At 38.0% G+C, this 26,073-nt stretch overlaps 2 protein-coding genes across 24 annotated transcripts in view; one reads left to right on the top strand and one right to left on the bottom strand.

Moving 5' to 3' along the window:
• Window positions 1-26,073, bottom strand: part of APBA2 (amyloid beta precursor protein binding family A member 2) — a 90,244-nt gene that overhangs the window by 22,449 nt on the left and 41,722 nt on the right. For all 3 annotated transcript variants that reach the window (XM_090148757.1, XM_031616447.2, XM_090148756.1), the window contains 4 exons: window positions 16,857-17,863; window positions 7,935-8,015; window positions 6,637-6,673; window positions 873-1,018 (listed from right to left, as the gene is read on the bottom strand). In XM_090148757.1, the coding sequence (XP_090004883.1) occupies window positions 873-1,018; window positions 6,637-6,673; window positions 7,935-8,015; window positions 16,857-17,825 (1,233 nt within the window). In that variant the 5' untranslated portion in view covers window positions 17,826-17,863. The remainder of the gene's footprint in view (window positions 1-872; window positions 1,019-6,636; window positions 6,674-7,934; window positions 8,016-16,856; window positions 17,864-26,073) is intronic.
• ENTREP2 (endosomal transmembrane epsin interactor 2) overlaps window positions 1-26,073 on the top strand; it is a 170,358-nt gene that overhangs the window by 127,098 nt on the left and 17,187 nt on the right. For 16 of the 21 annotated variants that reach the window (XR_016470317.1, XR_016470316.1, XR_016470306.1 and 13 more), the window contains 2 exons: window positions 698-740; window positions 1,776-1,930. The exons of 3 other annotated variants lie outside the window; for them this stretch is intronic. The gene's annotated coding sequence lies outside the window, so the exon portion shown is untranslated. Of the gene's footprint in view, window positions 1-697; window positions 741-1,775; window positions 2,001-6,074; window positions 6,118-7,209; window positions 7,362-26,073 lie in introns of those variants that run through there. 2 more of the 21 variants (XR_016470301.1, XR_016470303.1) reach the window with 2 other exon arrangements.

The following is a 26,073-nucleotide window of genomic DNA, read 5'->3' as shown; positions in this document are numbered from 1 at the left end:
CATAAAAAAAGAATGCAGACAGATGTACACACAAAAAAAGAGAAAAGACAGTGTGTGAAGTCAGGGAAACCTTTTGACTATGAATCCAGACTGCTGAAAATTAAAAATCTGGGGCCAGTGGGAGAAGGATGTGCGAGAGGGAAAGGACTGTCTATATCTTATGCTGTTCTGGAGCATAATTGGATTTAATGGCATTATGCATGTTGTTGATTGATTACAAAAAAAAATATCAGAGTGTTGTCTGTTAACAGCTGCTCATAACATTTATCCTGCTAAATATACAGCATTCTAAACTGACAGTACATGCACTATTTTAAATTCAATTTTTTCTATTAATATTATAGTAATATTAGTCATATGTCCAAAATGTAATTGTCATACAAAACATAACTTAAGTTCCTTCAGTGACTATCCAAAGTAGTCAAGTGTACCTGGCAGGTTGGGATTGTTATTGCTGCAGACTTCACAAAAGGGTAAATAGAAATTCAAAGGTTTGAAAATTAGAAATAATTCAGTGTACTAAGAGTCATTTTCACAATCTTTAATAAAGGAATTAATAACACAGTCAGAAAACATCCATTGGTCACTGGAATATTTCTTAATTACAGTCTGCCATTTGTCTTTAATATATAAATCCTTCATACAGCTTTCAAACAATTTGGAATAGACCGTGGAGTAATTTATATTTTGTTCCTAGGAGAAGCTGTATGTTTCTTCATGACAAGCACTGGAAAATTATGGTATGTATTGTACTAGGTCTGTACTCACCGAAATGCACTTCAGAGTAGGTTTGAAGCTGCGGATCTCATCATGTTTAGAGATCAGCTGTCAAAGTACCAGAGAGTATTCTGCAAACCGTAAAAATCCCCTACCTTAACACGGCTCACTGCCTCTTGAGCCTGCATCATCCTTATGTTTTTGGAAGGGTTGCGCTCAGAGAGCAGCTGTGTAGAGCCCAGGTAATTGGCTGCAAAGATGATTCCATCAATGAGGTCTTCAGGTTCGCAAGGTCCTGGAACTGACATGGCAGGTTTACAGTTACTGTGTCTCAGAAGAGGATAGAGAGATGAGAAACTGAATTAAGGCTATTAATGTTTGGGAGAAGGATGTGCTCTGTTTCAGCGTGAAACCTAACAGTTAAAATTCAGGGAAATGACAACATAAGTAGGCATCTTGATGCCATATGTAATGTGTAAGGCCTAAATTCAAGAAGCAACAGAAAAATACAGTCATTAGTCTGGTACCAATTGTATAAAATGGAAAGCTGGAGAAACGCTTCAGAACAAAGCAGAATGAAAACCTCACAGTCTGAGCAATAGCACCAGCAAAGTCAGACAGCCTTTTCCCCTGAAAGCAGGGAAGTCACGTAAGGCAGTTACGGAAATGAAACACATGGAAAGATTAGGAAAGAATTAGTGTAAAAAAGAGAAGGAAATAGTGGAACTTAGTATTCCTTAAATATTAAACCTCATTCAGCAAAATACCTTTGCATATGCTTAATATTCATTATGGAGTGATTTGTGATGAGTAAATCTTAGAACCTTACCCAAGTTGTTTCTTTCCAAAGATGAAGAAGAGGGGACAGGGACAAGAATAAAGGACAGCATTTACTTCTTACTGGGACTATGCTCATCACCCTCTTTATTCAGCTGTTAAGCTTTACATCTAGCTTTATTAGATCAACACATAAGCACAGCCATTCCAGAATCTGAAATCCCTAGAATGCAAATATTTTCTGTTGTCCAAGAGTTTTTTTTAAAGAAATTTTCTTTCAGCTCTGCCAACTTGACAAGCAGCTACCACGTTTTCTTGATGTACATCAATCTCATGTGTGAGGAAAAAGCAACACTGAATGGAAATGGCAATTAAGAAAAAAAATTATTGTACTGTGGACTTGTGATTCCTTTATAAGCAAATGGTTGTGGAAAATGAATATACTGAGGAGAAAAAACAGAAAGCATGTTATACCACTCAACAGTGGTTTGCAGATATATCTTCTGGTGAGTAATCCTACCCCTCATTTTCCTGTTGTAATTTAGAAAAAGTGTTCCAATAGTAAATAATCTTGATTGCAAGAAGTCACTTTCTTCCGCAGCCAGTATTGCAGCCTCCTGTACTTCCATGCAAGCTTCACATTCCTTTGCTGGAAATATCAACCATTGCAAAACATACCAGTCCTCGTAATTCAGTATTAAAAATATGTATACGTACACATATAAATAAGAGCCTTTTTATTTATACCAAAAATACTCAAAATAGAGCTATTTGTTTTCCTAGAAAACACTTCAGTTTCAAGCCTCAAAAATACAGATATATATCACAGTTAGACATATTCTGCATTAGGTCAAATCCATATAAATCCAGTAATGATTTGGGTCTTCATTAAAATCAGATGATTTACATTAAAAATGTGAAAAACCTCAACAAAATCCTTCTGAACCTAATAATTTAAAATGTCATGTTAGCATTAAGAGCAAGTCTTTCAGTATCTCAAAAAGCGATCCTTGTTCCTGTAGTGATAATTCACTGAATGACATAATTTAAAAAAAAAAAAAAGATAATTCCAACAAAACTCCATTGATTGTATTTCTGATTCTGTTTGTTTACGACTGTGCACCATTAAATTTTTCAGCAGGCAAGTGATGCATTTTTCATGGTAGCTCTTATGATGATGTCATTCAGACATCCTTTCAGGCCTAAAACTTAGTTTTGTAAATCTGTACCTCTTTCAGCAAGCAAAAAATATATCCATACTGCATCACACTGATATCTTGCTTCACAGATAGCAAAGAGAAAAAAAAATTAAAGATGTGATTTTAATGCTGGTTAGCAAAATTTCATTAGATACCTGCATCAATACCATCATTCAAAATTAAAGTGGCTTTAATTTGGTTTACCTTCACTCACTTCAGGCTAAGTAAATCAGGCTAAATTAAATCAGGGCTGCGTTAACTCTGAAATACACTTACCCACATAATGTTTAAATCAGTTTAACTAACCTCTGCTGGCAGTTAATTTAGATGCATTTTATTGAAATATTTTGTATGCATAAAGACAAATAAAACTGAAATGCTTGATACAAATTCTAATATAGAACTACTGCATCAAGCAAGGACCAAAATTCTATCTCCTTGCAGAACTTGTCAACAAAAATAAGAAAAAAAGATAGTGGTTATTTAAAAAGATCTCGGTCCCTAAATTACTTCCTCCCCATCCCATCCCCATCTGGCTGAATTTAGGAAGGCCTGTGTTCTGTTCTGATTGTTTTCAAGAATGTGAAATTAGCTCTTTTTTTGTTAAATTTGTGCCTTTTAGATCTTTGAATATGACATTTTTGTCATTGACTGCTGGCTGTGTCAGAGGCCTTTCAAAGACAAATTTAGAGACCTGTTTGTATGCATATGCTATTGGCAGCTCAGTGCATGAAACTCAGTGCATGTAGCTTATGGGGTTGTGAAATTAATGAGCGTTACAAAGGAAAGAACAAATTCTTCTCATATTTTGGTAGTTTGGTGCCAGCAATAGTAGTTTTAAGAAGATTGTCCACAAAATTCTTGAAAATGTAAAAACCCTGGGCTTTTAAGCAGTTCTGTTGTTCTAATTTTATTTATTTTGATTCTTCAAAAATTTTTCTGTTGGATATAGTCTCATCATCTCCTCACAGAGTTAGAATTAGTGCTTTTTGCAGAATTATTATAGTAGTTACAAATTCTGCTGCATTAAGTATAACAGCTCGTACAGAATGCTTATAACAACAGATAGTACCAAAAAAAAAAAAAAAAGAAAAATCAACAACAAAACCCACCAAAATCACAAGCATGCTGGGCAGAAAACATTTCCAACATACACTTCCCATCGTGAGAGAAGTGGAAGGTACTGTCAGATAGGTTAAGGCATCTGTTGGAAGGATGTAAGGAATAGTATTGAAAATTGCCAGGGTCAAACTGGGTTACCTGAGTATTTTCTTTCCTTATCTGTGATGGTTAAAGAATATAAAAATACAGACTTGGCTGAGATCCCAGCTCATAAAAGCGTGCCCTTGGCTGTACGTATGCGTAAGGCTTACTGATAAGGAAGGGAAGGAGAAAGACATCTGGATGTTGAAGACTGGAATTTTATGTTGGTTGTAGATATTTTTAAAAGTTACAGAACTTCTTCTGTAAAATTTAAATTTCTGTACCATATGAAGGCAATAGAGATTACTTGATTTTCTGCTGAACTAATAATACAGTGAGTATATTAATTATTTCTAAACCAAAACAGGAGACTCTAAAAATATTTAAATTAACTTATTAATTACTTTTAAGAAAAAAATTCAATAATGCAACGTAACTGAATTTAATTAGGTCTTCAGATCATACGTTTTATATTTATCTAAAATCATGTGTAAACCAAAGATTCAGAGAGTATTAGGGACTACACCCAAAGCACTGAAGCATCGTCAGCTGCCTGCTGAGAACCACTGTGCTCCGTGAAGTTGCTGAGACCTTAGGATGTGTGGCAGTGCAGCAGAAAGACTTTCGGTAAGGCATAAATGGCCACAGAGCACATGTCACCTTGCAGAATGTCTATCTACAAATTCCATCTTTTAGCTTATTTCGCTATTTCATCTTGGTTGAGACACTGCAAGGGAAATGAGATTTAAGGTGACAGGATAAACATAGGGTGGAAAAAAAGCAAAATTCCTGAATGCTGCACAAATTACCACTACAAGCACATACTGGTACAACTACCAAAACAACTACAGTAGCAAAGACACACATCTCCTCTATTTTTTGCACCAGCTATCTAATTTGTTTTTATGTCCATACTTCATATGCAAAACCATAATGAATGTACAGAGATACAGATACAGCTATTGTAGCTGAGGAGTCATTCTGAATGTTAAATGCCTTGACAGCTGAATGATGACTGGAACATGGTTATGGTGCCATCAAGAACAAGGATGTTAGCTGACAGATTCTTTTTCAATGTGCAGAGATGTCCCATTCTTTTTGGGACACAATATACAAATTAATTATGAGAACTGTGAGTGGGTTTGGGGTTCAGAAAGCAGAGATTAGCTATCACAGAATTGCAGGGGTTGGAAGAGACCTCTGGGGATCACCAAGTCCAATCCCACTGCTCACAAGTTCCTAGTAAGCTACATTTATTTCTATTAGACAGTGCTCTGTAATACCTGCAATAGGAAAAGCCTGATGGATGGCTTATGCCCTCACATTGTGCTACTTGAGAAAAAAAATCAGAGACAGCAGAAAGACTGAACTAAAAAAGACTCCTCTGTCACTAAAAGAGTATACCAACCCCCTTCCAATAGAGAGCTGAATGGTTTAAAAAGAGAAAAATGTAACCTTTTTGCCCCAGTAAAATAAAAAGCATAGTTTTTTCTGCCAGTGTTGTTAGGGATAATTTTTTTACTTTTTAAAGCTCCACCAGTGCTGCCCTCCCATTATAATTGTCCACCATACACTCAGTAGACGCTTATTACAGAGGATCAGCTTGCTGACTTGTCTCTCCTGCCTTTGGGAAATGCATTTAATTTACTTCTATTTAGGACCTGTTAGCCAGTGTATGCCAAGCGTGATGTGTAGTTTCTGTCAGATGTCAATTGTGTAAATAGGGCTGTCTTTGAACTTTCCATTTGCTCTAGCTCTTCAAGGAAATGATTAGAAGCTGCTAGTCAAGCTGACAGGATCAGGGAATAGGTGAAAAACACATTGAACATTTTAATATTGTTCTAAGCCACAGTAACTTTTCCTTTATTTGGGAATGGCATCAGAAATAAAGATTTAACCTTCATTTATGGTTCACATTGTAGGGAAACGTGTGTCAGAGCAGAGGAGTCAAATCCTTAGCAACCTCCTACTGCCTTCACTTGCTTTATGATGTAGACACTTCCTCTGTAGAAAGAGCTGTGGGGCTCGGTATATTTTCCCCATAGAAAGCTCTTCAATTTCTTCTGCACTGCTATTACTTCTTTTTCATTTGGAGAAAAGTCAATTTATTAAAACAAGAAGGTGAACAGATATAAAATGGGATTGTACTGAATATCATTATCACTCTTTGGTTGACAGACAATTGAAGAAATACATGAAAATGTGGTTCTGCCAAACAGAGGTGTGTATGGTTCTTCTTTTCTCCATTTTGTATTGCTAATTTTTTCTCAGATTCAGAAATCCTCTCCCATTTGTGCCTACAACTGAGATTCTCAAAGTTCAATATAGGCATCACTTCAAAATGACATAAGGACTCTGAACAGTTCAGTTGCATGATTCCTTTCTCTGTGCAAAGCAATAGAGAGCAGGGTGCTCTTCTACCTCCATAAATTTCTACCCTGATAGGACCCACTATTTTCAGCCATTTTCTCTCCAGGTTCGTAGCTGTCTCCATCCTTACATTTAGTCTTGCCCATTGCTCCATTTCCCCCTCTTACCATCGTTATCTCTCCTTGTCATAGATATGTTTAAGAATATTAAATATTTCCATACGTAGTGTATTCTGAACAGAAATAGGTTTCAGTTTATTCTTTGCACTTTGGACCTGCTTCTCTTGGGTTTGACTTTTTTTTAAAGAATTTTGATACTTAAAATGTATTGGTTTTTTTTATACTTCAATTATGGATGATGCAAAACTTACCATCAACAAAACTTGGAAAGGAAGACACTTTCTTTGACTGTTGAAAAATAAAAAATAATACATGGTATAAATGTAATGAAATAATTTTCACAAACTGAAGTGAATTCATATTAGAAACAGCTGACTATTATTTAAAAAAACAAAAACAAAAACAATTTTCTCTGTATAACTTTTGCATAGCCATTATTTGCAACAATGAAACACATTGCATCATAGTAATTAACCCAACCTGTTACGTAGTTCTGTTTACCTGGAATCTTGAAGTATTTTAAGCAGGTTCTATCATACAAAAAATAAGGGGGTGTGAGGAAATAAATGAAGTCAGCTGCAAAATGAGCAATACAAACCACAGATTCCAATCCCAGTCCAGTAACTCATCCACTGGATCACACTTCATAATATCCCAAATTTACAATTAAGAACATTTAACAATGTTTCACAAAACAAGAATCTTAGTCAATGAATGAAAAGAACTGTCTCTGATTGCACACTACCTAAGTCCACCACTACTGTCTATACTCTAAATAACAGATCAAGTCTTGCCATTTACTTGTCTTATGTTGGCCTCCTCAGGCACTGCTGTTTCCAGGAAAGGGGCTGATTATTTATGAGAAAAGGCTTCAGAAGTCTGTCTCCTCAGTAAAGTAACAAGGTAAATATGGTTGTATGTTTGTGAGAAAACTCATTGCTGCTTTTAAGTCTGAATTGTACTTGATTGTGTCTAGCCTCAAGCATAACCTCATTGTGCATTCTTAGATGCCTTGTGCGCTCCGCTCTTCAGTGACAAGAGCAGGTCTGCCTATCACTGTGCCTTTTTCACAGCTGACTGAGCAGGGACACATTCACCCCAGAGGCCACTAAAAAAACCGAATCATTTGAGCCCTCAGAACTGAATGAGGTGCTTCATATTAGGGATTATTTAAAGAACTGTGAGAATTAAGCAGTCCTTTGGTTTCAAAGTCTGGCATTTTAGGGGAAAAGAAAACAAGGATAAGCCAACTTCTTTTTGATATTGCTTTTACTCTTCAGTAATACAAAAGGAACTTCTGAAATGTTCTCTCTTTATGTCATCAGAAAATTTTAGGCTTGAGTATATACTGCGGTTAAATAAAATGAATGTGGTAGCAACTAATTCATGGGTATGGTTTAAGGATCTGAATACACAGTTGCAGAATTTATTGTCAGTTCAGGAAAAGAAAGAGTTCATGTAATGTGTTTGTGAGAGGGAGAAAGCAAACAGTTTGGTAAATGCTTTCCCTCATGGAAGCTCAACCAGCAGAATGGCCCACAGCACCTACCTCAGGTGTGTTATTATTGTCAACTGGGCCATTGAGGTCAGAACGCTGCTGCTTCCTTGGCTGTTCTAAACCATTGCACATCTGTAAAAAAAGAGAGAAAGGACTTGAAATCCTTTTGTCTTCTGAAAAGCTTAAAAACAAAGGAGATTTCAAGTCAATAGTCTGCAAGGATAATCAGAAAATTTTCATCAGAAAATGTTATTTCAGCTGAAAAGAATTATTTAAGTTTCAACCAAAAGTTATACGAGGAAAGAATAAATTACATTCAGAAAATCCTAACAAAAATGCATAAAGCTTTAAAATATGAAACAGTATGTAGCATTTTCTCTGTTATTTTGTGACAAGCAGTCATTTGTCATGAAGCTATTCTGTGTAGTTATTTATATACAATCAATATCATTATTGATACTGAAGTATATTATGATACAGTAGTTGAAATTTCCTATTTTAATTTAATATATATGAGAATAATATCAAAACATTGAGGTGTTTAATTATAATAAAGGATCAACTTAGATGTAATTAAGGCATTTCAATTACCACTAAACAGCAGTAACACTACTGACTTAAATTAACATGATGACTTTATTTCAATGCAAATATTTCATATAAAATGAAACCAAATACCAAAATGTTGAAATAGTTCACAAACCAAAGTCAGAATTTTAAAATGTGTTTATGCTCAGCACTGGACAAAATCACAGCATCCTAATGGCACCTCTGATTGGGAAAGAAGTATCCCAGCACTGACTCTAGGATTCTCTGTTCATGGGATATTCCTTATGGTATCTCCCTCTTTTTGGGCCAAGCACACTTACAGAAAGCTGGAAGAGCAGCTACAGGCTTCTGAATAAATGTAGAAGAGAAAATATAAGAACGTATTTGAGAAAAAAAAATGAGTCTTTTAAACCAGGGAATGCTCTTTTTCTTCTCAGTCTCAAAGTCCTCATAGGCAGAATTTCTCAAGACTGACACAAGTCACAGAACACCAGCACCTGGTACAGGGACTGCACGTCCCACACCTGCCAAGAAAGTGAAGTTTTCCTGACACTGTTTCTCTGTTAGAAATCTGGAAAGCCAACCTGATTTTTTATGGTTAAGGACATTTCACTTCCCTTTTTCTATGTTTCCCCATTATGTGTAAAAGAAGAGTGCTTAAATGCCACTGTCACTGTAAAGCTGGACAAATACAATTCCGTACCAACAGTTGTGCTAATGGAAAATGCTGAGCCAGTATTATTTCAAAGCATCAGCATGAAAGTTACCTGTGAACATAACTCCTTGTCTACTGACTTTCAAATGCAATACGTAGCTGTAGATCAAAGAATGTCTCCATGTTTGTCTCTAGGCAAATTATTCCCTGTGAGTAATGTTTTGTCAGCTGAACAAAATGTGCGACTGAAGCAGCTATATTAGTACTGCTAGTTCCATAACAGTAATGTTCAGGTGAGACAGCATACACAAGGAAAAAATTCACCCAGGTACTAGGCACAGGTTTTGGGAAATAGAATACCTGAGGCAGATTGATGCCCAGAGCACCATGACATGGGGAAGCAGACCAGTGCCCTGCCTAGATGGCTGCAGTAGCTAAGAAGCTTACTACGTCCTTGTGTGCTTAGTAATGCTATTTTGTTTGAGACAAGACAAATCTAATCATACTGCAGGGCTGAACTGATACAGAGCAGAGCAGTGAAATACATTAACATGGGTAAACAAATACCCAAAGGGCTTTAATAATAATAGTATAATAATCATACATTATTCCCTAAAATAGTGGGATTAGACCAAATATGCTTTAAGCAAGAAACATGACATGGCCATAATGAAGATACATTGAACTGTAAAAAGAGTGACAGCAAATAAATTAAATCCAGTGCAACAGAATTTTAATACTTCTAAATCGCTGTCAGTTCTGATTACCACACACTTGAATAAGCTGAAAGTGCACCTGCATATCAAGAAAGAATTGGTTGGCTGCTTTATTAAGCATACACTGGATTCTCTAAAACATTACTGAAAAATGTCTGTCACAAACCCTAAATGGAGATGGACTCAGCCCCTGTGATCACAGTTCCAATTATACTCATTGATAATAACTCCAAGGAAGGTTCCATGTAGCCTTGCTGTAAACTATCACCAAATACATGGATAACATTTCATTCTTGAGTTATTTCCAAGCACGTTTGAGCTAAACACTTGCAAGGTATTGTAAAATCTTCCTACCTTGACTTAGTTGATTTATATTTATTTAAACTAACTATTCTGCTGTTACTCTTTCAAATCATTTGAGTAACAGATCATTTTACATCCTGCACTTCCCTATCTTTTCATACCTATACATGTGTACACAGTGAAAAAACACACTGTAAGGTAGACTTGAAGACATGCATTTTTTTGAGAGATCATTCACTTCTATAAGGAAGGTGTCCTTATTCGTAATTTGTAGAAAAGGAGCTCAAGGAATTTGTTCTGTTCAGAGTTGCTTTGCTTGCATACATGTTTACCTCCACTTTAAGAACAACTCACTCTTCCTTGAGCAAAATCTGTTTCAAATAACTGTAAGGCACTGTTGTTCTCATTTGGGTGTCACTAACCGTGACACAGTCTGAACAGGAGATACCCAGCAACTATCAGAACATTAAGGGTGTGGTGCCACTGACATTTATGTCTCTGAGAGAGCACCAAAGCTGTATCCAGCATTATGTAGTAGAAATAAGGCAGCTGGAAGAGTCACGTTGAGGCTGGAAGACCAGACTGCACTTACTTAACCGAGGTCAGTGAAGCAGCAGCACAGGTGGTGCAGAAACAAACCCACGGTTCCACCCACACCTTGATTGCCAGCCTGGGGTCACCTGGGCTGCTCTCCCCAGGGCCATCCGACCCCCTTGTAATCACCCTTCCTTGCCCTCTGTGGGTCCCACCTAGTGCTAAAGTTGGTAATGAATGAATGCTATTGATGTTTAGCGTACTAATTGCTTATCCACTGCAAGCTGTACTTCTTTTCAGTTAGAAGCTCATTTCAGCTATGTGGTTCTTGAGATTGTGCTCCTGAATGCTGTTGTGGTACGCAGCACTGAATGTGCATTTTTCTGCTGGAAAGAGCAGGTTTGTCTCCTTTTATTTCTTTATTTAGAGTAATAATTTGAGAGAGGAATGAAAGATTAGCTTTTCTGTAACTGATAATCCTGTTGGTAAAGAGTTGAAAAGCAAGCACTGAGTATAGCTCAAAGGCAGGGTAAGGTTATGTTACAGTGTTTTAAATGTTTGAATAATTAAGCTTATGGCACGCCTGCCAATCTCTTCACTAGCAATGCTGTTCAAATGCTGCATCAAGTAACGTGTTCAGAAACAGACCTACCTGCTTATCCACTAAAGCTAATTTGCATCTTGAAATGAAATGTTTCATGGTAGGTTCCAATGAGTGCCTTGACTAGATTGTAAAGTTGTCTGTTGCCTGAGTAAGCCAGCAGGTCTAGATGTTTTTGTCTAGATATGTTTTTTTATCTCTAGAGCAAAGATGAAGCAAGTGGGTATTGTTATGTCACTAAACTTCAGTTTCTAGTTTCAACTTCTTGATCTCCAGTGGTGGTTTCTGAAAGTGATTTATCATTATACGGAATTTTCTCCTGGTATTTAAATGCTATCTCTAGAAAGTTATCGATGTGCAACTAAAATATCGATTTGAATCAGGGGAGGTAACCTAGTAATAAGCCTGTCATAGTGATTGTATGGGGACTGCTGAGTCATGGCCTGAACCACTGATGGAGCACCTGGTCAGCCCTGGAAGCACAGGTGAAGATAATGATGGGCTCCACCCCTTAGACCTCATTTAAGAGCTGACTGCCACTGAGGAAGGATCTCTTGCTGGAGATCCTTTCTTTGGGGAGTCCTTCTGTGAGCCTAGATCTTCAGAGATGGGTAAGCATTCTTCCTTTTGTAACATCTTTTCATTGTACCAGTCCTGCTGCTGTTACAGTGTTGTAATTTCTATTAAACTAAATTCACTGTTAGATGGTTGGGGCTGTTAGGTGATTGGGAGGGAGTGCTGGTCTGCAAGAGGGGAGAAAGGTGCTACAGAAAGATCTGGATAGGCTGGATCAATGGGCCAAGGTAAAGTGTATGAGTTTCAGTAGGGTTAAGTGTTGAGTCCTGTATTTTGGTCACAGCAATCCCAGAAAACCCTACAGGCTTGGGGAGGAGTGGCCCGAAAGCTGCCTGATGGAAAGGGACCTTGGTGTACTGATGGACAGTTGGCTGAATATGAGCCAGCAGTGTGCCCAGGTGGCCAAGAAGGCCAATGGTATCCTGGCTTGTGTCAGGAATGGTGTGGTGAGCAGGACTAGGGGAGTCATCCTGCCCCTGTACTCGGCACTGGTGAGGCCTCGCCTTGAGTAGTGTGTTCAGTTTTGGGCACCTCAGTGCAGAAAGGACATGGAGGTGCTGGAGCAGGTCCAAAGAAGGGCAACAAGGCTTGTGAAGGGCTTGGAGAATGTGCCCTGTGAGGAGAGGCTGAAGGAACTGGGCCTGTTTAGTCTGGGAAGAGGAGGCTGAGGGGAGACCTTATTGCTCTCTTCCAGTGTCTGAAAGGTGATTGCAGAGAGAGCAGGGTTGGTCTCTTCTCACTGGTGGCAGGTGACAGGACGAGGGGAAATGGCCTCAAGTTGTGCCAAGGTAAGTTTAGGTTGGATATCAGGAAAAGCTTCTTTACAGCTTCTTGTTAAGCACTGCAATAGGCTCCCCAGGGAGGTGGTTGAGTCACCATCCCTGGATGTGTTTAAAAACCGTTTGGATGTGGTGCTCAGGGATGTGATTTAGCAGACGGTTGTTAGAGCTGGGGTAGTGTGGTTAGGTCATGGTTGGACTTGATGATCCTGATGGTCTTTTCCAATCTTAGAATCCGGGCGATTCTATGATTCTGTGCTGGTAATGTGTGGTAGACTGGCTTAATACACCCTTACTGAGCTGCCACTTTGGTTAATGTGTCATCAGAAACATGCTGTTCCTAGTAGGAGCGATCTGATCCAGTTTGATTCTTCTACAAAGGGAGTCAAGAACTGCCTCGTTCAGACTTCTGAATTTAGTCAAATGGAAAATAAAGGCTGTCATAATTCAGAGAAAATCTATGCCAGAGTTTGTGACCATATTCAGCTTCTGTGCATGAAGCAAACATAAAATGAAGTTACAAGTGAAAATAAAAAAAAGCAACTAAAAACCCTTCATGTGCCAGATGTATTTATGAATTGGGTCAATCTGAGATGTCAAGGGGGAAAACAGAGCAGGTGTAGACCTCTTGGCTTGAGGAAACTGTCATAAGGCTGTCATAAAAATGCCTCAAATATTCAGTTTCATGTTAAGGGATGTAATGCCTCTTCTGTAATGTAAAGTAGAAAACATGCAAAAGTTGAGTAAGCAGTAAGCTACAGCAAAAATACGATATAATGTATCCTGGGTTTGCCAGGTTTCTCACTGGCTTTTCTAGTACAGATATCCTTCTGTGCTTTCCTAGAAATATTTAAAGAGAGAGGTTCATACAGTGAATATATCGTATCTGCAAGTTTTCAAGGTTGAGTATATGTGTTTACAGCTGGAGGCTGACCTGTACGCAGAATAGATACTGTGTGCGGAGGTACTGTGTTCATTTTGCAGATCTGTAGACTGTTGGGTCTTTCTCGGATGTCTTCTGGAGATCAGTTGCTAAAAGCAGACTTGCCTACTGGAACTTTTAAAATACTGGGTGTTGGTTTTTAGTTGTGATTTTTTTCTTTTTTTGCTTTACTGTTCAGTGCTTGATATGCAAGGCTATTAGCGCTTATTCTAAAGAGTGACTTGATACATTTCCTAAACATATAAATAACTTTTCTTCTGTACATCAATTTCAGTTGCTGGAAACTAACCTAAGATTTTATATATGGTATAGTCAGCTGTGGGAGAAACCACTAAAGACAGTGCATTTGTGCTTTTATGCATGTTTGTTTGCTTATACATTAAAAAAAAAAAACCTAACACATTCAAGTAGCTTTTTTGTTTAAAATAAAAGCATCCAAGTTCACACTTAAAGAACTGCAGCATTAATGTTCCATATGCAGTGCATAAACTTCCACCTCCTACCTCTTGCCACAGTATTTTGTACTGTGAGATGCACTTATAAATAATCAACATTTAAGTAAGACCACAAATCCAAGAATCTTCTAGGCAAGAGGTCTAGCATGAAAACCTAGCACCAGCAGCCTTGGGTTTTTCTCATTTTGCTCTAGATTAATTTGATTTATTGTAAATAATATCATTACTACCTTGCTTACACAAATGAGACGCTTTCCTGTATAAAGTTCAGTAACTGTGTCCAGCTCTTACACATTTTATAGTGAGTATTAGAAGATCTGAATGCCTCAGAAGAAAAACAGAAAATCTTACATGCTCCAAACTGTGAGGTCTGATGCCGGTGCTAAAGGTGCACCCAAACCTCAAACTAATGGCATTTAGTGAACTATTAAGTGCAAAACACATCTTGGCAGGAATGGTGCCTTCCATCTAGCCTGATTTCTAGAAAGAGCTGAGGATGAGCATCCTACAGCGAGTGAACAGACCACAGCAAGATAATGCTTAGCTTATAAATACATTCAGATGATACTTGCCAAAGATTATTTAATGTTCTTTTAAATATTTCCTTTATATCCCTGGAGACTTGGAAGGGGTCAAGGGGGATGTCTGTCCACTTGTGTCTTCATTTGCCAGCCTTTGTGTGTCCATACTTCACACCTTCAGGACTTAAGGGCTTATGTGCCCCTCTCCCTAGTGAAGACACAGAAGCTCTTCTCCATCTCCTTTAGGAGCATGTCTGCTCACCCTGCTGCCTTATCTCCTCATACAGTGCTGAAATGGATGCTTATGCTCCCAGATATCTACATGAGGAACTACTTTACTTTTTTTCCTCTTACTTGAAGAGAGAGGTGAAATACTGTGCACTGCTTAATGCTCTATCTGTTAGACAATAGCATATGGGTTTCATGAAGAGTGATTGTAGAAATTCAAAGGCTGTATGCCAGATAGTGCCTACCAATCCCAACAGTTCCTTCTCTGTTATTAAAAAAGATAAAGGCATTGGTCCAAGACTGACTGGAAATAATGCTTAAAACTCAGGCAGCTCAGTGATGCCTGGGTCCCTTTGATTATTTTCACTCCAGCAGCAGTTACATCAATATCCTTGTGCTGCAAAGCCCTGGTTGTTAGAAGTCTGACAAGAATAGTAAAGGTACAATGCAACTCAGCTCAGCCTCTGTCAAATAACCACTGAAAGAGTACAAAAAGATGTTGAAAGAAAAGCCTATTTTGAAGTCTGTTTGGGACTAGCAGTCATTCAGGATTTAAAAAAAAAAAAACAACAACAACAACAACAAAAAATTCAACCATATATAAGAATTCACTGCATAACTTTCTTGTTCAAAAGCTCTTCTTACAAAGCAGCAGCTTACAAGCAGCAGCATTGAGCAGCTGGATGAGTGTGGTGGATGAGCCAGCTCTTTCTGACACCCACTAGCCTAAATAACTTTGCAGTTCCTAGCCAATAACTACATGCTACTCAAAGCCAGCAAGATCATCAATCCTTAATCATGCAAGCTAGCACTTTAATGCTGGCAATAAGCTACTGAATATACTAGGTTATGCATTTCAGTTCTAATTATACTTTGAAAATAGAACACAGAAGTGAATACTTAAAATTTGCTGTAGATACAGGAAATCTATGAATATACCCCCTGAGGTTTTTTGTTCATTATAATAAAAGCTGACCTGTTTCATCTACTTGTACTTAAATGTTTGATTTCTTTTTGTTGCGTTTTCTTAGAGGAATTGATATATTTTGATGTCTTTTTTATGGAATAGCCTGGATAAATTACTTCATTAGACACGGGGCATTACAGTATTATGATTTCCTGTAGCGATAGCTTCTGTGAAACTGAAACAGGAAATTTATACCTCTGAAGCTTAAAGTGTTTTAATTAAAAGATAATATACAAAATAACCCAATTATCTTTCCTAGTCTGCCATCTAAATACACTTTGTTTTACTTCTTTCAAGCAGATCTGTTCGTTAAAGAAAATAACTAATATTCAGCTGCATAAAATTTCAGAATAATTAGATTTTGCTTGCACGTGGTGAGAGATGAAGTCAAAGCTTCAAAGTATCTAACCTGAGAGGAATCTGATGTCAATTTGAAATTGAAAAAAACACTGAAGAAAACCTCATAGCTCTGTTCCTCTGGAGCTAAAATTTGAGCTTCATTCTCAGATTCTTTTTTCTGGGACTTTCTTGTAATACAAAAGACCGTGCATGGTGTAAATCAGGATCAACATCATTGTGATAAAACTGATGAATAGCATTTTTTTTTTTGTACGAGTGAAGTTTCTTGTCCAGATCAAGGTAGTACCAAGTAATACACAAACACAGCAATATGCAGACATTTCTTGCTATTGGTTTTCACATATGCAGCATCTAGTGTTGGTTTAGGCTTTACTGAAAGCAAAGAAAATTAAAGCTAATTGGCTACAAAGGTGGTGAAAGAGGAGACCTTAATGGAGGGGAAAACCCCTCAACTATTTCAATGTTGATCCTCAGTTTTAAGGTTGTATTAACTGTGTCACTATGCAGGGAAGAAAGGGGAAACTACAGAATTACAAAACTGGTTTGCCACATGCATCTAGAATAACTTGTTTCACTTAGTTCTCTGATTTGTGTAAAACAACGTTCCTAGCTTGACCTAAATTGACTATATTAAGCATATTTTTCTAAGCATACCATGTAGTTATGTAGTTTGAATACGATATAGAGTAAAAGCAAAACTATTGCTCTCCAGTTCTGTTCGGAATAAGTAAGCATAACAACTGCATTAATGCCTCTGGCAATCTGGATAAAAAGAGAACCTCATACCTGCTCTTGTGGCCACTTCTGTCTGTCCTCTGGAGTTCTTGATTTTGCTTTAAAACCTCTAGGCACGTCTCCACCGTGTTTAGAGGCAGATGGGATATTCAGTGATTTGGGTCTCCCGTCATGCCTGTTAGCACTGTGAACAGCTTCTCCCTTTGAACAAGTCTCTTTATAGTCATGTGCCATGCTTTCAGTCCCAGTGTGCTCTGGACTCATCTCTGTTGTACTGTTTATGCTGCTCATGCTCATACTCATTTTGATTTCTGCTACAATCTGGTCAATGTCCTCTTCCTCCTCTTCCAGCTCTGCATCTTCTTTTCTAGAATGATATGGCGATATCCCCTGTGAGTTTCCATTAGCCTCTGCTGGGTAATAGTCCGGGTAGCCACCGTCGCTTTGACAGTATTGTATATTCTCATCTTGGTCTTGTATCTCCAAAGATGATGCTTCATCCTCTAAAACCTGAATGCTGTTATCTTGACCTTCCTGCCACTCTTGCCTGTCTGTCACCTCATTTTCATCCTGGTGCTGAATTTTACCTTCAGACCACTCTTCTACAGCTTCCTGACATTCATCTGTTTCAACATGGTGTTCCTCATTGACAACATATTCTTCTCCATTGCAGTCCATTCCTTCCAGGTAACTGTCATCCTCTGGACAGTATCTAATGTAGTATGTGATCCCTTCTTCCTCTTCTGGCAAGCCTTCATCATAGTCCTCCTCCTCAGAGGTGTTATTCACATAGTCAGAGCTGGAGTCACCGTCTCCACTATGATCGTTGCACTCATGTTCCAAGGGTGTAGGACTGCCTTGTCTGATGGTTGCTAGTTCTGCCTCCTTTGCTGGATAATCTTCAATAGGAAGATCGCTTTCCTCATTTTCAGGTTCCCTGTTGTGAGATGAAGTTGGGCAAGCTCTTGCTCTGTGATCCAGCATGCTGGCTGTAGTGCTCTGACGCTTCCTGTTTGCCATAGCCAACTCCTTATACGACAATCATTTCTAAGCAATTACTGTAGGGAAGATGGAAAAACACATTCAGGAAAGGTCATCAGCAGAGATCAGTGATGCTAATAAGAAACAGCAAGTGATGGATTAAAGTGGTAGAAAGGATGTGTTAATAGGATTTAAACTAGATTCACAGACACCTAAATTCTAAAATGCTCGTGCTGCAGAACTGTGGTATTAAGTGTAACGACTTGCACACTGAAAGGAACAGAAAGAAAAGGTCCTACACCTGCACAAAGCATGTTCTAATGTAGCATCTTTTTTTTTGTGAATTTGATAGAAAATTAATCTGGAAGCTTTAAATTAGTTTTTCTTTTTCTTGCCCCTATGAGGTCATGCTTTGATTGCAATACAGTAAGCTGTAGTTATTTTCAATTTTCAGCTTAGGTATGACTTCAACGTGTACTGGAAAAAAACAAAACAAAACAGTTAAGGTTTGACCCGCTCTTATGAAAACTAAAGGAAAGGGATGTCTATTAACTTAGCTGTCACGTAGGGCACTTACGTATAATACAATGCTATTATGCTATTAAGAAATGAATCGCTCACTGGTTTATTAGCTCTTACTAGCTGGATGCCATTAAGCATCTCCTATTGTTAAATCAAATATTGGCTTTCAAACAATTTAACCTACATTCCAAGAAAAGAGACGTATTTACAATAAAACCTTATTACCTCTACCAGCTAAACAATCAGGAATGGGTAGGCACATGATACAAGCTTATTTAAAACAAGATAAAGAGCTATGGAATAGGTATTTTTGAATGACAGTGCAAGAAGGCTATAAGAGACCTCATTTGTCTTTACTGAAGGATAGCTATGGCTAGTCAAGAACAGTGTTACTCAGTATTTCTTATGGGAAGAGCTGTTCTTACTTGCAGTAGCCTCAGTCTCTATTAGTCACTGGCTATATTCTCCATAGTAAATAATACTTGAGGAGGACTATACTGCAACAGACGCTGCTCAGAAGTAGTTAGTGTCAGTGAAGATAAAGAAGCAGAAAACATGCAATGCCACCACAGTGAGAATTTGAAACTTGCTGCTTGCGTGTTCCTGCAGAATACAGAGAGGAGAACCCTTTCTGTACAATGTAATGGATTTTTTTTTTTTTTGCCTTCATCTAAAAATCTTCACTTAGCATCAGGTCCTGGAACTTCCTTAATTGGTATATTTTCAGTGATAACCTGATGCAAATTCCAACAGCAGAATGTTCATAAATGTTACTTGCCTGCCCACTAAGGTGCTGTACATCAATGCACACCACAGGGAGCTGTTTATACACAGCCCAAAGGCTAGACAGGGCATGGGGGCTTGGAAGGGAGCAGTGGTTGATAGTGGCAGCTACAACAGCTGTGGGGAATTGGACATTCATTGGCTAGGGGCTCTGAGGGCTGTGAGATATTTGGCTCCTGGGCAGCACTAATAAACAGCAGCTGCAGCTCTCCTCCAGCAGTGGTGTGTGAAAGTGCAGAGGAACTAGCAGAGGGAGTGTGATAGAAGAACTTCAAATAGTGGCATGCTGGAAAGATTTTAGGGCACTGATGATGACAAGAAATACAGAAAGGAATTTCTTTGAAGCGTCTAGAAATGCAATAGTAGGAAGACATGGCAAAACTCATTTCCTATAGCAATTTCCTATTAAATAAGTCTGTCAAAGAACATGACTGAAGACTGCTTTATGCAAATATGCAAAAATTGAGGCACCTGTTCAAACTTTTTTTTTAACCTGTTGTGATCTCTTTCAATAAGAGGCAAGGCTGACCTTAGTGGAATTGAAACTGAATTCAGGAGGAAGCTGTGTGCAGCAGTTATGCTTCTGGTTGCCCTCCTTTCCTTTGCCCAGTTCATAGCCAGGCACTACATGACAAGAATCTGAATACTGATTATATGGAGAAAAATAAATAAAGCAAAATTTCTTTTTCTCAACTTCTGAATTGCAGACTGAATGTGTGCTGATTATACTATTTTCAACTGCAGTAAATGTGGCTTCCACAACTGTACTGATGCATTTGAATTAGTAAATGCAGTTTTCAAACCCAAGTTGATATGAAGATTGCTTTTTAAGAAAAGAATTGCTCTTACAGCTAAGGAGCTCCACGTGTTCAGTTCTGTCAGCAGATCACTTGCTCTGCTTGGTGTAGTGCTCCCTCCTACTGTCTCAGTTCCCTCTTTGACAGAGAAGAGTTAACTTAAATCTCTGTGTCATTCAAAGTGGATGATATTTTCTGAAAAAACAAGGGTCTCTGAGAGCATAGATGTCAGTGCTGAGTTCTTCACTCAGAATTCAGTCATTTTTACCTTGATTAGACAAATTTGTGTTGTGTAGTACACCACTAAAGCTTCATCAGCGTTGTCAAGATCAGTGGTTAAGGGCCAAATTACACAGGGCTCTTTCCCTGCCTCAAAATACTGAGCAGAAAAGGGAATTAACCTCCAGAAAGCGCATGCTGCATTTCTAAATGTGTACATAGGGGAGCCACTCACTCCTTCAGCAGGGCTACTGCTTATAACTGGAATGCGTTCTAGTCAAGTCTCAGTACAGACATTAGCGTGCTCCTGGATTCCTTGCACCTAATCCCAGACAGCTGTAGAGAGGGGGCTATGAACTGTTAGCACTTGCACATCTTTTTCACCTGTGTAGGAAGATACCTTCACTACTGCTCCTATGGAGACAGACCAATTAAATTCCCATTAGGAGTGGGAAACGGTGCACAACTGTAAGCACGGCAATAAAGTAAAATACCCAGTAAAACACTCCTGGCTGTGTTTAAGGAGCTGCCTTACACGTGTAATGGATTCAGGAGTTGAACAGTGCCCTGAGAAGAACAAGCTCTCTGGCAGTTTTTCTCTTAAAGTACTCAATGGTTTGGGGTTTGTTAGCTTCCAGCTAACCGTTGTGTTAGCTGGTACAGCTCCAGCTGTACCACTGTGTGCTTCTCTACAGCTACATGATCTTTCCAGCCTGAGTTTTACAACCCGTAAGTGAATTCTGAGTTTTGCTGGCCTCACTGATATCCTTTCTTCATGTTGTAAGGCCTTCTTCCTGTGCTTGCTGTTTCTTTCTCCATCTATTTCTGTCTCCTTTCACTCACACTTCTTCAAACGTGTGGCCTTCCTCTGGTTGTTGTTTTGTTGTGTTTTTTGACAAAATTCCCAGGCGAGTTATGGTTCCTTCAGGTAATTTAATAATTCCTTTTTTCTCCACATATCCAGTGCAATCTGGCTGCTATTGAATTGTTTCTAAAAATATTAATTAATCTGCCTTCTACCATGGTTGTCTTCAGGTGCAAGTGGAACGTAAGCATTGCAATGCACTTTACCATCAGACTATGTTACAACATGTCTGCTGGCATCTTTCTCTATTGTTGGGCAGTGTTTTCTAAGCTCAGTAGACTTAAGCTATTAGTCCCATAGGACATTAGTCCTATGCACTAATCATTTAAAAATACTGCCAAGAAACTGACCCTTTCACATACACAAACACACGTGTAATTTCACAGGTTCATAAGAGCTGTATTTAGTAAATTATTCAGTTCAGTTGTAACTAGGATGATATAATTTTTCAACAAAACTGTACTAGAAAAGTTGTGATTCCAGGACTTTAATATACCATTCTTTTTTTTAAATAAGCAGATAAGTTAAAGCAGGAGAAAATCTAACTTCAATTTCTTCAAAACAATTTTAATATCAGACTAATAGTATTTCTCAGTAGGCTTTCATTACAGAAGACTTAATAGACTCCCATCAGCTAAGTCAGCCAAGATGAATTGTGACTGATTCTAGACTGGGGAAATAGAATTTTTAATGAGCAGATAACAGAACATGAGCCTGCCATGACTTTGTTGGATTCTGCAGTCATTTGATTCCCCAAGGCCAAACTGCATTAGCTGCATGTTCCCTTTTCAGTAGGTCTCACTACAGACAGTGAGAAATCACGCAGAGCTATATAACTGGAGTGCCGGCTGACCTGTTGGCTCTTCTAAAAGCAGGTGCAAAGAGGATCCTTATTTCCAAAGGAGCTCTGATCTACCTGTGTAATGCACAGGTGACTAAGCCTGTAGGCACTGATTTCAAAAGGGAACAGTGTCTCCAATGAAAGAAATGTAGGGGGATGTATAGCTGAGTATGTCTGATCTTCTTCCGCATACACTCCTTGTCTAGTGTATTTGGAAGCAATAAGAATGTATCCTATAGTAAAAACTACCAAGGCGAAACTAAATTAGGGATCTGTTGTGCCATTCTTCATCGTGAATGGCACCTCCATTTTATGAAAATTCACAAGTGTGAAAATTCTCTTACTGTCTCTGAGTAAAGCTGCTGCAACCTGACAGTAAGTATTAGTTGGGTCTGTTAAAAATGTTTAGACCTTTTCTCTAAAGCCTTAGAATAACAAAAATATATCCACAACAATATTGCAACCCATTATTTCCAGGATGGAAAAGATCTAGGACAGAAGCTTCAATTATTTCTTAGGATATAAGTAGAACTACTGTTTTTTATGATCAGGATGTTAGATATGCATGTGCAGTAAATACACGTAAATATCACATGTACACATGCCTTTTGCTCCATATATGCTTGGCAGGTCCAGCATATCCCAATGCCTGTTTTTATGGGATTTTTGTGGGCATAAATGATTCAGAGGTGCTGATCTATCCGGGTACCTGTAATTCTAACAGAAGGCCCCTGCCTTCAAGGAAAGTTCTTGGAGGAACAAAGCCTTCCACCAAACACACCCAAGAAACCTGGGCATGCTGTAGTCCTCAGCTCTAGACCCAGTGACATGAGGTTTCATTTGAAGTTGGGCTGTTATTTTTAAACCAATGAAATGGCTTCATTTACCTATTTGAAAATATACCATAAAGGATGCTTTCAAGTAAGGAACTGCCTGAGTGCACAAAATATGAATTTCTAGCAGTTTAGACCTGTTCTTGTTTGTTTTACTGTGAAAATTGAGACTGAAAAAGACTTAGGTTTAGCATTGGTGGATAGAACTCCAATCTGAGTGCTGACAGCCTAAACCAGCAGCTCATGTGGTTTTGTCCACAGCACTTTGCCTCTTATGTTGTACGCTGGCCAGTCTAAGAAAGTTTTTTACTTGTTGTAATCTTAGAAACACAAGTACTTAAGTAAGTCACAAGATGATGATTCTATGATTCCTTTATCTTTCTGTTACACTCCAACAAAATTTTCTTCCCGACTCTCAAAAGGAATGGAAGGGCTAACCCAAGTCATACAAGTCTTAAACGTGCATTTTTGCCATCTAAGATATTTCAGTTCTTACATACTTGACCTCTTCTAATTAGTGTGGTCCAATATAAGTGGCAAATACAAAATGCTGGTAGAATTATTTCAATCTGCAATTAATGAACATTTATTAGGGAACTAGAGGAAAGGATGGACAGCATCACTTTAAAACATCAAAACTCAAAAGAAAGTTCTCGAGGCCTTAACAATTGATACATTTCCCCCAGTATCTACTAAGACATAAAAATCATGTATTGCTAGTAGCTATTCTTGGAGCTGGCTAGCTGGAGACAGGTAGCATTGGCCATTCAAAAATGAATTGTTAACCCTGGACCAAAGAATATAAAAAGACTTATGACATCACCATTCACCACACTTGAGTGCTTAAGTCTGAAATAATAATAATAAAAAAGAAGTTAAAAATGCACAACATACTTTAAGGGGTTTAGGAAATTCCGACAGTTTTGCAGGTGAAAATACAGTCAATAACAGATACTGCTGAGTACTATTTGCAGTGGAACACAGAACAGGCTTTTAAGATCTGGAAATTCTATGGAATTCTCCCAGCAATGAAACCTCTAAAATCTTGCTGAAGACCATTAGCACCCTGCCTATCCCATTAGCGTAAGAGGATTAGATTGCATTTTTCTCCTGTTAGCACAGTATTGTCTCTTTCAAACCCAGGAATACTTGAGCTGCTGGCAGATTTAGTAAACAAAAAAAACCCCACAAAATAACTATTGAAATAATACAAAAGTAGACTATTGTATTAATTCTTTTCAAGATAAAATATCTTGTCTTTGTTGAGCAGAATCAGCAAATTGCAAGGTTAAATTATGAGGCATTTTACAGAATACAGATTTAATAATAATAGTAAATAATGAAGATAATCAAGGGTTTCATTAACAGTGAATTATGTCATGGGATTTAACATTTGCAAGCTTCGAGAAAATATCTGCAGCTGGTTGTGTTTCAGGCACACTGCTCCATAGCAGATGATCATCTCATTTAAAAAGCAAAATTAGAAAGATCTTCCCTCTGTCTAAGGCATACATTGTGTATCAGTAAATACTCTTCAATTTGTAAAACTAGTTAGAAGATAAATACCTTGTCAGTCATTTTAGAAGATGCTCAAGATGGCTTGAAACCTTTACAACATCAGCTTTTCCATCAGTTGTCAGCAGAAAAATTGCATGCATCTTATGAAAGTAACAGCTTCCTTAAATATGGATTTTGAGTGTGAAACTATTTAGATGTCCTGAATAATACTGTTATAATCTAACAGGTTTGCACATAGTTACTGAAAGCAAAGTACCAACCATAGTGATGTGCTTTAAACTATAATTGGGTACTAGATTAAAGCTGAGCAGTGACATGGCATACGTAACCCCATGCTAGATGCTATACGAGCACTTTCAAGCAGGCCCAAGAAGCAGCACATACACTGGACTTTGGTGTGTCTGGAAGAACATCTGCATGCATTGTGTTGTCTATCCAAAAAGGCTATTTTGTCCCTAGCATAGCAGAGTACTTAGACAGTCATTTAGATCTGATGACACAGAACTCACTGCAGAGATCCACAAGTGAGATGAAAGGACTTTATCCAGAGAGCATAGTTAACTATCACTCAAAATATTTATTAAAATTCAAAAAATGCTGAACAAAAAATGTTGTCATTATAAAGTACTGAAGTCACTGCACAAATTCACTTCATGTAGCAGAAGGTCAAATTGTTTGGGGAAGACTAGTAATTGGATACAAAATGTTTAACCTGAGGCACTTCTGAGCAAGGAAGTGCTCCCCAGAATTCTTTTATCTCTAAAGAGAGATGTAAGGTGTTTACAGCTGAGCTGCTGAAAGCAAGCTTTCTGAAGTTCAAACATTTAATCTTTTCAAAGCAGGTAAGAATAGTAAGTTTTCTATAACATACAAATACCTTATGAGAAACAGACTGAATACAGTATAGCATTTCAATTGCAGAGTACTGTGGAATTTGGCTACCAAGCATTAAGGCACTACGAAAAGTAATGTCAGCTCCAGCAGCCCATTATTATTGCTCAGTGAAGTATGAGACAGATGAGATCTTTATACTGATTCACAATTTCATGTATCCTTCATAAACAGTTTCTTTAATGTCTTCTCTCCAAGAAACATTTTACCAAGGAAAAATAGAATGCTTCTCAGAGAGAAGCCCTGCATCTATAGCCACAGTTACAAGTAAAACGTACTTAAAAAATATGATTGACTCAATAAGCTGAATAAATATTAAGCTTAATTCTTTATTTAAAAACAAATGAAACAAATGAACTTTCCAAGTGTTTTGTAGCCCTACCCTTTTGCTAGCTTACTGGTACCCAACTTTGTCTGCGTTATTCTCACCAGTGTGCGTCTTAGTGTGTGTCAGTACTTAGAGCACTATGAGTACTTAGAAACCTTTGAAGATGGTTTCTGAGAAAAGTCAAGAACTGTATGGTCACTAATGGCAAGATAACAGCCATCTTACACCTGAATCACTTATCTTTATAGCAGAAGATTGCTGTCTAAAAAATGTTTTTTTCATTTAGGTCTTGCACTAGATCTGTGTTTTGGATGTCAAGAGCTTTAAATTAGGATATTTCCATTCTATCAATAGATGATGTGAATCTAAGCCATCCCAGTGCAAATTCTTTCTTCTGTTCACACTTTCTTCTCTCAATTTATGACTTTGAAAAGGGGAGCATAGGTGTTTTTTTTCCCCACCATAAGGATAAAACATTAAACGTGAGACAGCTATAGTTTTCCTTTTACTGGCAGATTTTTAAACTCCCTTCCTCCGTTCCATTCCTGTCTTTACCAAATCCACTGCTGAGACATATGAGTGGTTCCACCTGAAAAATACTGGAACTCTGAGTGTTGGGGCTATTCATGCCATGCCGTATCTTTCTTGCTTAAGACTACTGGCCTCATAACCTGTGCTGGGGACTAGATG

Source organism: Phasianus colchicus, chromosome 12 (genome assembly GCF_987193195.1).
Source record: "Phasianus colchicus chromosome 12, bPhaCol1.hap1.1, whole genome shotgun sequence".
Lineage (NCBI taxonomy): Eukaryota > Metazoa > Chordata > Aves > Galliformes > Phasianidae > Phasianus > Phasianus colchicus.
The sequence above is the reverse complement of the archived record's forward strand: the minus strand, read 5'-3'. Positions and strand labels throughout refer to the sequence as shown.